General features: G+C 39.2%; 1 protein-coding gene across 1 annotated transcript in view; it reads right to left on the bottom strand.

The window, feature by feature from the left end:
* Positions 1 to 2515: 2515 nt before the first annotated feature.
* Positions 2516 to 15835, bottom strand: part of SLC25A31 (solute carrier family 25 member 31) — a 105497-nt gene continuing 92177 nt past the window's right edge. Inside the window, exon 6 of the mRNA XM_007953832.1 lies at positions 2516 to 2716. Within this exon, the coding sequence (XP_007952023.1) occupies positions 2516 to 2716 (201 nt within the window). The remainder of the gene's footprint in view (positions 2717 to 15835) is intronic.

The raw sequence follows: 15835 nt of genomic DNA, 5'->3' as shown, positions 1-15835 counted from the left end.
GAACGATTGGTGAAAGGGCTGGAGGGAGGCAGCATGTTTGGTCTTGCAGTAATAGGCCTTGGGTTACTGCTGGTAATCCTGCCTTCCCCTTGTAGGGTTAGAGGAGGTCAGAACATGTGGCCTCCTTGCCGTTTTTGCACTGCCTTAGGGATGTGGTCTGTTTCCAGTATATAAGAAGAGCTGAGAAAAGTCTCTGAGCTTTTTGGAATGCTTGGACCCTGCATGTAGCCGAGTCTTCTTTCAGCAGCCTGCTATGTTTCCTCTCAATCTTGGGATTGTCTCTGGAATTGAACTAGTGACCTGCCATGTTGCTTGATAATTTTGGAACTGTGCCATTTTATTTGATGATCTTGGGTTTCTCAGCCTCAGCAGCAAGCAGCTGTCCAAATGAAGAAATGCCTCCAGCTCCAGTGGGCTGGGAGCAAGAGACAAAGCTGAAGCCCAGGGTGGAGGGGCCTTCACCGATCCCCTAGAGCTTGGCACTTTGAAGTCAGACCTCTAGCCTCCAAAACTGTAAGAGAATAAATCCCTGTTCGTTCAAACCACCCCATTTGTGTTATTTTCTGTTAGAGTGGCACTGTTGTTGTTAGGTGCTGTCCAGTGGGCTCTGACTCATAACCCTATACAACAGTACGAAACACTGTCTGGTCCTGCACCAGCCTCATAATCCTTGCTATACCTTAGTCCCTCATTGCAGCCACTGTATCAATCCATCTCGTTGAGGGTCTTCCCCTTTGTTGCTGACCCTCCACTTTATCAAGCATGATATCCTTCTCCAGGGAAGGGTCCCTTCTGACAACATGACCAAAGTAGGTCAGATGAAGTCTGGCCATTTTTGCTTCCAAGAAGCACTCTGGTTGTACTTCTTCGAGGACAGATTTGTTTGTTCTTCTGGCAGTCCATGTTATTTTTAGTATTCTTCACCAATACCACAAGTAAAATGCATGAATTCTTCTGTGGTCTTCCATACTCACTTACCAGCTTTCACATGCATATGAGGCTACTGAAAATATCATGTCTTGGGTCGGGCACACCTTAGTCTTCAAAGTGACATCTTTGCTTCTTAACACTTTAAAGAGGTCTTTTGCAGCAGATTTGCCCAATGCAGTACCACATCTGATTTCTGCCAGGAACACTGATTTTGGATCCAAGTAAAATGAAATCTTTGGCAACTTCAGCCTTTTCTCTGTTTATTGGGATGCTGCTTATTGGTCCAGTTGTGAGGATTTTTATTTTATGTTGAGTTGTCATCCATATTAAAAAATATAGTATGTATTATTTTCCTTGAAATATACTTAGCCCCTGTGCACCAATGAGTTCACCTACCCTATTTTTGTCTACTCCCAGCCTCACAAAACTTTCTATAGTTTATAATCACTAGCTTAACATTCCTTTACCCATTAAAACTTTAAAATTTTGGGAACTTCAAATGTATTATCTTGTATATTTCTAAAAAACAAAACATCCTAGGAATCCTTGGAAATCCTCCTGATACATATCCAATGAGCAATACTTATTATTGTCTGTTTTTAAGTCAGTTCCCAATTGTGACAAAAAATTTATACTTCTCTGCTTATAATAAAGTTAGAATTAGGAAAAAAAGTGCATTTGTAATAGTTTAAACCTTCTTTATTATCAATACAGAATATAGAAACATTTTCAAGGGGAATTTTTTGTTCAAGATAGTCACATTAAATTCTGTTTAGTCATTTCTGACTCATAGCAACCTCTCCTTGGGTTTGCAAGGCAGTATCTCTATGGAAGTAGATTGCCCATTCTTCCTCTTGAGGAATGGCAGGTGGGTTTAAACTGCCAGTCTTCTGGTTAGCAGTCAAATGCCATAGGCACTATGCCACAGAGCTCTCAAAGGTTAGCAGATAAGCTATTTTATTTTTCAACTAAGGATTTATAATAAACATCATTAAAGATATCCACATTTTTATGACCAGATCTAGCATTTGTGCTTTAAAAAAAAGCTATATGATACTATAAACACTATACATGGTAATACCTACACTGTCTTAGTAGAGATGTTATTGAAGAATGCTTATTTAGCCAATAGATCTAAATGATGACATCTCCTGATAAGCTTTTAAGAAATCTTGAGCACATCATATAATTTGAAAAGATGGGAAGACAAGTATATTAAAATAATAGCAACTTAAAAGAAGATACTTTAATTTCTTAGATTTTTATTTTACATTTACATTTATTTTACATTTATTATACATTTTAATTTTCATCATAAATGTGAGAAAAGGATTTTAATCAAACAAATAATGTATACTGCTTATGATAAGTAAAATGTCTCATTAAAGTGAGTTTGAGTCTAAATGGAAGGAATCCCACATTTATCTGATGTTAAGTATTCAAATCCTTGAAAAAAGCTTATGCTTTATTGCAGAGTTAGCACTTTAAAAAAACTGTGACACTAATAACACACTACCAAAATGTACACAAATGGCAGCTATGTAATTTGTATGTTTAATAAGTTAAATACATGCTATATCTCAATTTAATCTCCAGATGAACTACCTCCAATATCAATATTAAGGAAGTCTTTAATTTTATCATATAATACCAGCACTAAAGCACCCCCTGTACCACGAAGGATATTGGAGAAGGCACCATGAAAGAATGCACTGATTCCTTCGTGTTTGAATATCTTCACAAAGCAATCCAAAGTTCCTTTATATTGCCGTTCAGACTCACCACTCTATAAAAACAAAGAGAGTTTGCTATTATAGTAATGCCTTTCATCTCAAGATAGTTTTCATTAAGAATTAAGGATAGATAAGGTTAACACTTTGTTGAATAAGTTTGTTGAGTCAATGAGCATATATTGAATATTGTACCCAATCATTGGAGAATACTCATAATTTCCAGGCATATTTGAAAACTGACCACATACTAGGGTTAACAAATTTTAAAGGATGACACTATATAAACCTTAATTCCATCTCTGACCATACTGCAATTAAGTGAGAAATCACTTTAAAAAAGCTAATTTCATCTCACTTGACACAGAAAATGTCAATGCCCTGTCATGATAATCGCACTCAGCAAACTAGCATTAGGATGGAAATTCCTCATCATGATAAGGGCATTTATGAAAAACCCACAGCTAACATCATGTTCAATGGTGAAAGACAAGGATGCCTGCTTTCACTTCTGCTATTCAACAGCGTACTTGAAGTTCTAGCCAGAGCAATCAGGCAAGAGAAAGAAGTGAAAGCTATCTGTATCAGAAAGGACGAAGTAAAACTATCTCTATTTGAAGATGATATGATCCTACATATAGAAAATTGAAAAGAATCCATAAGAAAGCTGTTAGAGAGAATTCTGGCAAGATCATGAAATAGGCAGACAAGCTACACAGACCCTCTGCAACAAAGAAATGAGGAACCAAATGAAACAGATACAGAAGATAATCTGGAACCCTGAGCATTGAAAGGAAGGATGAAGTGGATTAAATACCAACTTGTAGAAGAATCTGTATAAATACAGTGAATAAGGAGACAAATAAAACTGCAGACCTTTAGCTGTCTTGATAGGAAGTCAATCTCTACAAGTGGAGTTTGATCTGGGCAGACACTGAAGAATGGACTCTGCTTGCCGATGAAGGCATTGGCAGCTGCACTGGAGGCTGATGACTAGAAAGGTATGCTGTTTCCCTTGTTACTCTTGTACGCCACACCCTCTTGGTAAACAGAGCTGTGGCCATCCCCTTCCTCCACCCACCTTCTGGACCAATTCTGTGCTGTTCTGGGCATACTAACAGAGCTGGCCTGGGTACCCTAACAGAGCTTGGGTGCCACCCCCCAGTTTGTTTTTGTCTGATTTTAAATTATTCTTTTTTTCCTCCTCCTTTCTCTTTTTTTTTTCTTTCCCTTTTCCAGGTTCCTTTCTTTATTCTTTTGGTTCTTCCCATGCCTTGTTTTTCTTTTTGCATGATTCTAACTTTTTTTTATTATTCTTTTTCTCTTGCTTTTTTCTCTCATTTTACCCCTCCTCAGATATTGTGATTTTTTTTCTTTTCCTTTTTGTCTTTCTCTTATCTTTTAAAAACTTTCCTTTTCATTTACTGTCTTTTTGTGTGTGTGTGATCGTTGCTGTCTATTTATGCAGTTTGTGTTTCTTTTTCTCTCTCTCTCTCTTTTTTTTTTTTTTTTTTTTGGTATAACCAGGTGGGAGATAGCATATGACCATCCCCATGTGACCCAACCATACCTGCACATCCTGTAGCTCCAACCACTGGGTGAAGGCCACTACTTGCTTCTGCACCAACTGATCAATGACAGACAGCAACCAATACTAGTTCAACTCATCCTCAACTGCTCTTCAGGAAGAGCTAACAGAGATCTGTGCACACACTCTCATTCTCTATCACACCCAACAGGAGACAGGTGGTGAGTAACTAACTCGTGCCAACTAGTGAATAGAGGAGCACAATAACCCTGTTTACTCAGATATATCAAAATGAAATAAAGGGGGGGGGGACCTGGGCAAATGACACCAACATACAATCACCAATTAAATATAAATATAATGACATCACAATGTCTATGCCAAGAAATTGGGAAGATAGCTACCTGCCCAACTGACTGGAAGAGATCCATATTTTTACCCATTCCAAAGAAAGGTGATTCCACAGAATGTGGAAATTATCAAACAATATCATTAGTATCACATGTGAGTAAAATCTAACTGAAGATAATTCAAAAATGTTTGCAGCAGTATATTGACAGAGAACTTCCAGAAATACAAGGTGGATTCAGAAGAGGGCATAGAATGAGTGATACCACTGCTGATGTCAGATGGAACTTGGCTCAAAGCAAAGAACACCAGAAAGATGTTTCTAAACCAAAACCAAACTCACTGCCATTGAGTCAATTTCAACTCATAGTGACCCCTCCTTTCTTTTCCTAGGTGGCATCACTATGTAAGTAGATTGTCCAAACTTCCTTCTGAGGAGTGGCTGGCTGGTTTGTTTGAACTACCAGCCTTCTGGTTAGCTGTCAAATGCCTTAGGCACTATACCACCAGAGCTCCTAGAAAGATGTTTACTTATGTTTTATTGACTATGCAAAAGCATTTGACTGTGTGGATCATAACAAATTATGAATAACCTTGTGAAGAATGAGAATTCCAGAACACTTAATTGTGCTCATAAGGACCCTGTACACAGACCAGGAGGCTGTCATTGAAACAGACAAGGGGATACTACGTGGCTTAAAATCAGGAAAGGAGTGTATCAGGGTTTTATCCTTTCAAAATACTCACTCAATCTGTATGCTGAGCAAATAATCCTAGAAGCTGGACTATATGAAGAACGTGGCATTGGCCTTGGAGGAAGACTCATTAACAACCTCCAATACACAGATGACACAACCTTGCTTGCTGAACGTGAAGATGACTTGAAGCACTTACTGATGAAGATTAAAGACTGCAATTTGCAGTATGGATTACATCTCAACACAAAGGAAATGAAAATCCTCAGAACTGGACCAATAAGCAGCAACATGATCATTAGAGAAAAGATTAAAGTTGTCAAAGATTTCATATTATTTGGTTCCACAATCAACACCAATGGAAGCAACACAAAAATGCAATCACTGCCGTGGAGTCAGATCCAACTCATAGCGACCCCTCCTTGGGTTTCTGAGGCCGTATCACTATGGAAGTAGATTGCCCAATCTTCCTTCTGAGGAGTGGCTGGTGGGTTTGAACTGCCAGTCTCTGGTTAGCAGTCAAAATGCCTTAGGCACAACGCCACCAGCAGTCAAGAAATCAGATAACATATTGCACTAGGCAAATCTGCTGCAAAAGACTCGTCCAACGTGCTGAAGAGTAAAAATGTCTCTTTGAAGACTAAAGTGCACCTAACTCAAGCCATGGAATTTTCAATCATTTCATATGCATGTGAAAACTGGACAATGAATAAGGAAGATAGAAGAAGAGTTGATGCATTTGAGTTGTAGTGTTGGTGAAGAATACTGAAAGTACCATGGACTGCTAGAAGAACAAACAAATCTGTCCTAGAAGAAGTGCAGCTGGAATGCTCCTAGGAAGTGAGAATGGCCAGACTTCATCTCACCTACTTTGGTCATGTTGTCAGAAGGGACCATTCCCTGGAGAAGGATATCATGCTTGGTAAAGTGGAGGGTCAACGAAAAAGGGGAAGGCCCTCAACAAGATGGATTGATACAGTGGCTGCAATGATAGGCTCGGGGAATAGCAAGGATTGTGAGGCTGGCACAGGACTGGGCAGTGTTTTGTTCTGTTGTACATAGGGTCGCTATGAGTTGCAGCTGACTTGATGGCACCTAACAACAACAACAACATAGATTTGGAAAAGTATTTGGCAACGACATCTGACAATGGATTTACCTCTAAAATTTATAGAAAACTTCAACACTCAACATCAAAAAGACAAACAATCCAATTAAATGGGCAGAAGAAATGAACAGATGCTTTACTGAAGAAGGTATTCATGCGGCCAAAAAACACATGGAGAAATATTTGTTATCATTAGCCATTAGAAAAATGCAAATAAAAACAACAATGAGGTTCCAGTAAGATGGTGTAATAGGCAGATGGACTACACAGACCCTATTCAACAAAGAAAAGAGGAATCAATTGACGCAGATAAAGAAGATAATCCTGGAGCCCTGATCTTTGAAAGGAAGGATACAGAAGTGGTCTAAACTCCAACTGGTAGAAGAAGATGCATGAAAACAGTGAAAAAAGGAGACAAACAGAGCTGTGGACTGTCAGTGATCCTGACAGCACAGACAGTTTGGATATTTCCAAGTGGTGTTAGGTCCTAAGAATTAACCTAAAAATCAGCCCTGCTCACCAAGGGCTGTGTGGAGAACTATACTGGTGGCTGAGAAATAAAAAGGGAAATAGCAAAGAGGAACACAAACTGAGCTGTGGACTTTTTGCTGTCTGGAGGGCATAGCTGTTTTGAATGTTTACAAGTGGTTCGACTATTTTGGAAATTTAAAGCAACAGTGTTCGCTCAGATTCCACGGACCTAAGAATAGGCCCCACTTGTCAGGGACAGCACAGACATACTGGACTGAGGACTAGAAAGATGTGATATTCCACTTGTTACTCTTATACCCCACACCCTCTTGGTGAACGGAGATACCCCTCACCCCCACCCACCTTCCGGGCCAGCAGAAAATCCATCCCAGTCTGTGTGCTGTGACTGAGCCTGGGTGCCCTGCTCTGTACTCCCAGATGTTTTTGTTTTTTTCCTTCTTTCTTCCCAGGTTCTAGTTTTCAGCTTTTTCTCTCTTCCCTTTCCTGGTTCCCATTTTCTTCTTTCTTGTGGTTCTCTCCATCCCATGTTTTTCTTTTTTGCATTTTTTTCCCATTTTTTTCTTCATTATTTTCTTACTCTACCCTTTTTTTCTTATTTTCCCCTTCCTAGATATTGAGGTTTTTCTTTCTTTCTTTCTTTTTTTGTTGTTGTTCTGTTTCTCTATTCTCTCATTTATTGCCTTTCCTCCCCACCCTTTTTTGGTAATTGTTCCTGTGTGTTTATGCAGTGTGTGTTTTTTGCCTTTCTTTTACTTTTTTGGTGGTTTTTCAATTATTGTTTTTTTCTAACTGAGTGAGAGACAGCCACCATGCCCATATGATCCAACCATACCCACACCTCTTGAAGCCCCACTTAATGAGTGAGGGCCACCACTGCCTCCTGAACCAACTGGCCAATGATACATGGCTGCCAATATGAGTCTGACTCACCCTTAACTGTACTTTATAAACAGGTAACAGAGATCTGTGCAGTCACTCTCATTCTCTATCACACTCACCAGGAGACAGGTGGTGAGTGCATAAGTGCCACCAGCTAGCAAATACAGGAGCACAGTACCCTGCTTACTCAGATGCATCCAAACAAAACAAAGAAAATGAAAATCTTGGACGAATCACTCCAACATACAATCATCAGCTTAATATAAATACAACAATGTCACAATGTCTTAGGGACCATAGACCATCACAGTCCACACAAGGAAGCAAGATAAAGCAGTAGAAACAAAGGAGCAGGATACAGACCCAGAACACATCCCTGAGGAAGAAGAAGCATTGGAACTCCCTTATAAGGATTCAAAAAAATTATATTTAGGTACCTTCAATGGATTGAGAGACAGATCAAGGAAAACACAGAAAAAACCCTAGAACAATTTAAGAAGACAATATAAGAACAAAATGACAAAACAAATGAAAAATTAGAAATGATACAAAATCTACAGATAGATAGAAATCCACAAGATTAGTACTAAATTTTCAAAAATAGATAACACATTGAAAGAGCAAAGGAGTAGAACTGAATCAATGGAAGAGAGAATAAATGAGATTGAAGACAAATACCACAATACTTCTTTAGAAAGGAATCAATCAGAGAAAAGATCAAAACAAAAGGAAGAAAGCCTAAGATTCATGGGGGATACCATCAAAAGGAATAACCTACATGTAATTGGAATTCCAGAACAGGAAGAGAAAAAATAAAACCACTGAGAAAATTTTCCAAGATTTGTTGGAAAAGAATTTCTCTGACATAATGAAAGATGAGAATATATCCATTCAGGAAGTCCAACGAACCCCAAACAGGATAGACCGCACAAGAAGATCACCAAGACTTATCACCATCAAACTCACCAAAACCAAAGGCAAAGAAAGAATCCTAAAGCAGCACAGGAAAAATGAAAAATTACCAACAAAGGGCAACCAATAAGACTAAGCTCTGATTTCTCGGCAGAAACCATGCACACCAGGAGACAATGGATGATATATATAAAACCCTGAAAGAGAAGAATTTCCAATCAAGAATTATATACCTGGCAAAACTGTCCATCAAATATGATGGTGAAATTAGGAGATTTCCAGATAAGCAGAAATTAAGGGAATTTGTTAAACCAGACCAACCTTACAAGAGATACTAAAGGGAGTCCTTTGGACAGAAAACCAATAATAGCAAACAACAACTGACCATTAACACACATGATGACATAACCCAGAAGCCAACACAGTTCTGGAAGTATCCAAAGTAAAATAAGCTTACAAGATTGTAAACAGCGAACCAGAGATATCAATTGTCAAATGAGGACAACAACAAACAAAAAGAGTGAAAAAATAGTACAGTTACAGAACTTCTAAATGTTGAGCAAGTCAAGATAATTGTAAGATAGTACACACTGTTCTAACCATGGGGAGAAAAATATAAATCACAGGGTAACCTCAAAGAAAAATGATAAACGTTCACATCACAATAAAAGAGGACAAACACAAATATTTAGCAAATACTAAAACAATAGCAACAAAGGAAATGATAACATGATTCATAAACAAAATGAGCTCAGCACAGAAAATTATATGGAACAAAGAAAGCAGGAGTACCATGAAAAAATATGTAACAAAATGACAGCAACAAAGTCATACTTGTTAATAATTACATTGAGTGTCAACAGATTAAATGTACCATTTAAGAGATGGAGAGTTGCAGACTGGATGTGGTGGTTAAGTTTATGTGTCAAGTTGGCTGGGCCTGGTTAAGTGGCTGGGCAGCTGAATGTAGTTATTCCCCATGGTGAGATTGGTAATTAACTCCATGGTGGAATCTGTTGGAGCAGCTAAGTAGCTGCTTTGGGTATGTGGTTTGCTTCCCATATATAAGAAGCAGCTTTGGGAATGGTCTCCAGCTTATGGCACATTTGAACCCTGCATGTAGCCATGTTGTTGTTCAGCAGCTTGCCATGTTCTGCCGACCTTGGGACATTCAATGGACTTGAATTAATGTCCTGCTGTGTGGTTTGGTAACATCGGTACTATGCCCTTTTACTCATCAACCTGGGGCTTGTCAGTCTCAGTAGCCAGTAGCTGTCTGAGTGAAGAAAAGCTTCTAGCTTCAATGGGCCAGGAGCAGGAGGCAGAGCTGAAGCCCAAGATTGAAGGGCTTTCACCCAGGCCCTAGAGCCTGTCACTTTGAACTCAGACTTCTAGCCTCCCAAACCACAAGAAAATAAACTCCTGTTTGTTAAGGCCATCCTATCTGTGGTATTTCTGTTAGAGTGACACTAGGTAACCAAAACAGAATATCATACCAAGAGAGTGGGGTGCAGCTTTGACAGACACCTAAAATGTGGAAACAGGAGTGGAGTCCATCCTTGACCCGAGACACTGGCAGAGAGACCCTGGCATGCAATGTGAGAGACAGCAGCAGCAGATCCAAGAGACTGGCATGAGAGATGGCAGTCGCAGAGCCCAGAGACTGGCATTAAACAGCAACATGCTTACCAGCCCACAGAGGAGAAAGCCATGTGCCACTGGGTAGGAGGCTTCCTGGCAGAGTGGGTTGCCTTTGGGCATTAATTTGTAGAAAAGACTGGCATGAGATGGAGTAGCAGGTTGGCCAGCCCATGGAGCAAGAAAGCTAAGTGTCCTTTGGGCAGGAAGATTTCAGGTGAAGTGGGTTGCCCTCAGGCATTAATTGGCAGAAGCAGATAGAACAAGGAAATGGGAAGCAGAGCCTCAAGGATAGGACCATGGCCTAAGGAAACGACTACAGTCCCTTAGTTTAAAAGAGCCAGATCTTCACCAACTTGGTTCTGGAATCTGGGGCTGCTCATTCATGTGAGCTAGTGGGATGGAGTCATAGCCGCTGCCCAAGAGTGAGGGGCCGTGCTGCCACGCCCAACAGGGAGAGGAATGGGGCCCACCAGGCCAAGGGTGTGAGGTTGTCACTCAGGAACTAGGGGACTGGAGTCACCCAGTGAGAGAGATCTGTACAGATACCACCCATTGAAGATCTGTAGAGATGCCAAGTTGATAAGGGGTGGAATTGTGGTGGTTAAGTTTGTGTGTCAACTTGGCTGGGCCTGGTTGAGTGGCTGGGCAGCTGAATGTAGTTATTCCCCATGGTGAGATTGGTAATTAACTCCATGGTGGAATCTACTGGAGCAGCTGAGTAGCTGCTTTGGGTATGTGGTCTGCTTCCTGTATGTAAGGAGAAGCCTTGGGGAGTGGTCTGTAGCTTATGGCATGCTTAAACCATGCATGTAGCCATGTCATTGTTCAGCAGCCTGTCATGCTCTGGTGACCTTGGGACTTTCAATGGACTTGAATTAATGGCCTACTGTGTGATTTGGTAACATATGATTTGGTAACTGTGCCTTTTTACTTGTTAACCTGGGGCTTGTCAGTCTCAGCAGTCAGTAGCTGTCCAAGTGAAGAAAAGTCTCTAGCTTCAGTGGGCCAGGAGCAGGAGGGAGAGCTGAAGCCCAAGGTTGAGGGGCTTTCACCCAGCCCCTAGAGCCTGGCACTTTGAATTCAGACTTGCAGCCTTCAAACTGTAAGAGAATACTCTTATTTGTTCAAGCATCCCATTTGTGGTATATTCTTGTCAGAGCAGTACTAGGTAACCAAAACACTGGATAATAAAACAAAATACATCTATATGCTGTCTACAAGAGGCACACCTTAGAGACAAAGACAAAAATAGGCTAAAATTCAAAGGTTGCAAAAAGATATATCAGGCATATGGCAATCAAAAAAGAGCAACAGTGGCAATATTAATTTCTGATAAAATGACTTTAAGAAAAAAAAAACCCATGAGAGACAAGGAAAGACATTATATAATAATTAAAGGATCAACTGACCAGTAAGACATAACCATAATAAATATTGATGCACCCAATGAAAGAGCTCCAAAATACATAACTCAGACTTTAACAGTATTGAAAAGACAAATAGATGACTCCACAGTCATAGTAGGAGAATTTAATACACCACTTTGAATGAAAGATAGAACAACTGGAAACAAACTCAACAAAGATGCAGAAGAACTAAACAATATAATCCACCAACTTAACCTTATACACATCTATAGAGCACTTCACCCAACATCAACACAATATACATTTTTTCCAGTGCACATAGAACATTGTCCATGATAGGCCATAAAGCAAGCCTTAATAAATTTTAAAACATTGAAATACTGCAAAGTATCTTCTCAGATCACAATGGTATACAATTAGAAATCAACAATAAGAAGACTAACAGAAAAAGAGCAAACACATGGAAACTGAACAACACCCTCCTTATGAATGATTGGGAAATAGAAGAAATAAAAAATGGAATTAAAAAATTCCCCAAATCAAATGAGAATGAAAAGACAACTTACCAAACTTTTTAGGACACAGCCAAGGCAGTGATCAGAGGCCAATTTATAGCAATAAATGCATACATCAAAAAAGAGGAGCCAAAATCAACACTATAAACCAACATCTTCAACAATTATAAAAAGAGCAGAAAAAAAGCCTACAGTCATCATAAGAAGAGAAATAATAAAGATTCGAGCGGAAATAAATGAAACAGAAAATAGAAAGGCACTAGAAAAAATCAACAAGACTACAAGCTGGTTTTTTGAAAAGATTAATAAAATTGACAAACCACTGGCAAATTTTATTAACAAAGGAAAAAGGGGAGTGAATACAAATAACATGAATAAGAAACAAATTGGGTGACATCACCACAGAACCAACTGAAATAAAAGAATATCAGGATACTATGAGGAACTGCACTCCAACAAATTTTAAAATGTAGAAGAAATACATAGATTTCTAGAAACATACCACCTACCTAAACTAACAAAGACTGAGGCAGACAAGTTGAGCAGACACAAAACAACAAAAAATTAATCGAACAGGTCACAAAAAAATTGCCAACAAAAAAAGGCCCTGGCTCAGATGGTTTCACCAGAAAATTCTACCACACATTCAGGGAAAGCCTGACACCAATCCTACTCAGACTATTCCCAAACATAGAAAAGGATGTAATCTTCCCAAATTCATTTTATGAAGCAAGCATAACTTTGAAACCAAAACCAGGCAAAGACATCACTAAAAAGGAAAACCACAGACCAATATCCCTATGAATACAGATGCAAAAATCTTCAACAAAATCCTAGCCAACAGACTCCAACAACATATTAAAAAAATAATACATTATGACCAAGTGGGGCTCATATCAGGTACGCAAGGATGGTTCAACATTAGAAAACCAATGTCATCCATCACATAAATAAAACAAAAGAACCACATGAACATATCAATTGATGCCGAAAATGCATTTGATAAAATCCAACACCCATTACTGATAAAAACTCTCATCAAAAAAAGGAATAGAAGGGATATTCCTCAATGTAATAAATGACATATATGCAAAATCAACAGCCAACATTATTCTCAATGTAGAGAACCATTCTTCCTGCAAACAAGAATCAGATAAGGATGCCCTCTATCACCACTTCTATTCAACATTGTATTGGAAGTTCTAGCCAGGGCTATAAGTCAAGAAAGGGAAATCAAAGGCATCCAAATTGGTAAGGAAGAAGTCAAACTATCCCTATTTGCTGATGATATGATCCTATACCTAGAAAACCCAAGAGATTCAATCAAAAAACTACTGGAACTAATTGAGAGATTTAGCATAGTGGCAGGATACAAGATCAACATCCAAAAAATCAGTTGGATTCCTCTACACCAGCAAAGAGACTGCTAAAAAGGAAGTAAGGAAATCAATATCATTTACAAAAGCTACCAAAAATAAAATACTTGGAAATAAATCTTACCAGGGACACAAAAGATCTGTACAAAGAAAACTATGAAACACTACTTCAAGAAACTGTAAGAGATCTACATAAATGGAAGAACATACCATGCTTGTGGATAGGAAGATTGAATATTGTTAAAATGTCAATTATTCCCAAAGCAATCTATACATTCAGTGCAATCCCAATCCAGATCCCATCAACATTCATTAAGAATATGGAAAAACCAATCACTAACTTTATATGGAAAGGAAAGAGACCACAGATAAACAAAGCATTACTGAAGAAGAACAAAGTAAGATGTCTCACACTCCCAGATTTCAGAACGTACTATACAGCCACGGTAGTCAAAACAGCCTGGTATTGGTACAATGACAGACACATACACCAGTGGAATAGAAATGAGAACCCAGAAATAGATCCATCGACCTATGGTCAGCTGATCTTTGACAAAGGGCTGACATCAATTAAACGAAGAAGAGATTGTCTGTTTAACAAATGGTACTGGCAAAACTGGATATCCATTTGCAGAAAAATGAAACAAGATCTGTATCTCACACCACACACAAAAACTAAGTCCAGATAGATCAAAGACTTAAATGTGAAACCTAAAAGTATAAAGTTCCTCAAGGAAAAAATCGGAGCAAATTTAGGGGCCCTTATATATGGCATAAATAGACCATCAGGCATAACCCAAAATGCACAAACAGCAGAAGATAAACTAGATGAATGAGACTTTCCAAAAATTAAATTGTCATGTGCTTCCAAACATTTCTCCTAAAGAGTGAAAACAGAACTACAGACTGGGAAAAAAATATTTGGCAACTACATATCTGACAAGGGACTCATTTTAAAAATGTATGGAAAACTGCAACAGTTAAACAACAAAAAAGACAAATAATCCAATTAAAAAATGGGCAGAAGACATGATTAGACACTTCACCAAAGAGGATATTCAGTTGTCAAACAAACACATGAAGAGATGTTAATGATCATTAGCCATTAGAGAGATGCAAATCAAAACAACATTGAGATACTGTCTTGCCCTAGCACTAATAGCAAAGTTCAACAAGAGTGAAAATAACAAATGGTGGTAAGGATGTGGAGAGATTGTGACCTCATACACTGCTGGTGGGATTGTAAAATGATACAACTGTGGAAAGCAGTATGACAATTCCTTAAAAAGTTGGAATTAGAAATACCATTTGACCCAGCAATTCCATTACGAGGTATATATCCTAAAGAAGTAAAAGCCAGGACAAGAACAGATAATATACACACCCATGTTCATTGTGGCACTATATAATATAGCAAAAAGATGGAAACAACCTAGGTGCCCATCAACAGAAGAATGGATAAACAAACTATGGTACTGCTAAAGGGGGGACAAGGAGATGGCATCTTCTGAACTAATCTAACTACACAAGAGGAGGACAAGATCACCATCAGCAGCCCAATGCCTGTGCCTATGAGGCCACACACACTGCTGTCCTCCAGCCCTCTTTCTAACCTTGACACCAACCATTCCTCCCACAGCACCCATCACCTCTCTTCTGGGTTTGACAATTCACTGCAGTGGCCACACAGAACTCACCGATTATGGGTTCTACTAGGGAAGCAGCAGGGTACAATTAAGTCAGGAATATGCTGAGTCTCTCTCAGCTGGCCATCTCTCTCATCCAGTAGTCTCTCAGCTGGCAGTCAGTAGCACATCTCTCTCTCAGTATTATGTGTCTCTCATGTCTCTCTCACTCAGCAGCACAACTCTCTCAGGTCTCTCTCTCAGCAGTGTGTTTCTCTCAGCAGTGCACCTTTCTCAGCAGACAGTCAAAGAGACTTCTTCTGCCTCTAGGAGTGCTTCTTTTGAGCCCAAACCAACCAATCCCAACATCAGAGTTCTACACATCTGAGAGAGAGTGAACTTCCCAGAAGATTGCTTCATACTATCCCAACAGAAATATCCCAGCTTGGGAACTTTACCAATCAGGAGCTACTCAGTTGCTCACAACAAATTCCACCAGTGTTTACAAAGACTGGCTAGAAAAGCCACACCATGTAAGTTAATACACCACAGGTACATAGACACAATGGAATACTGTTGTTGTTGTTGTTAGGTGCCGTCAAGTCATTTCCGACTCATAGTGACCCCATGCACAGCAGAACGAAACACTGCCTGATCCCACGCCAGCTTCATGATCCCTGCTATATTTG

The sequence above is a fragment of the Orycteropus afer genome, unplaced genomic scaffold (assembly GCF_000298275.1).
Source record: "Orycteropus afer afer isolate SDZICR_OR568_19922 unplaced genomic scaffold, OryAfe1.0 scaffold00418, whole genome shotgun sequence".
Classification (NCBI taxonomy): domain Eukaryota; kingdom Metazoa; phylum Chordata; class Mammalia; order Tubulidentata; family Orycteropodidae; genus Orycteropus; species Orycteropus afer.
The sequence above is the reverse complement of the archived record's forward strand: the minus strand, read 5'-3'. Positions and strand labels throughout refer to the sequence as shown.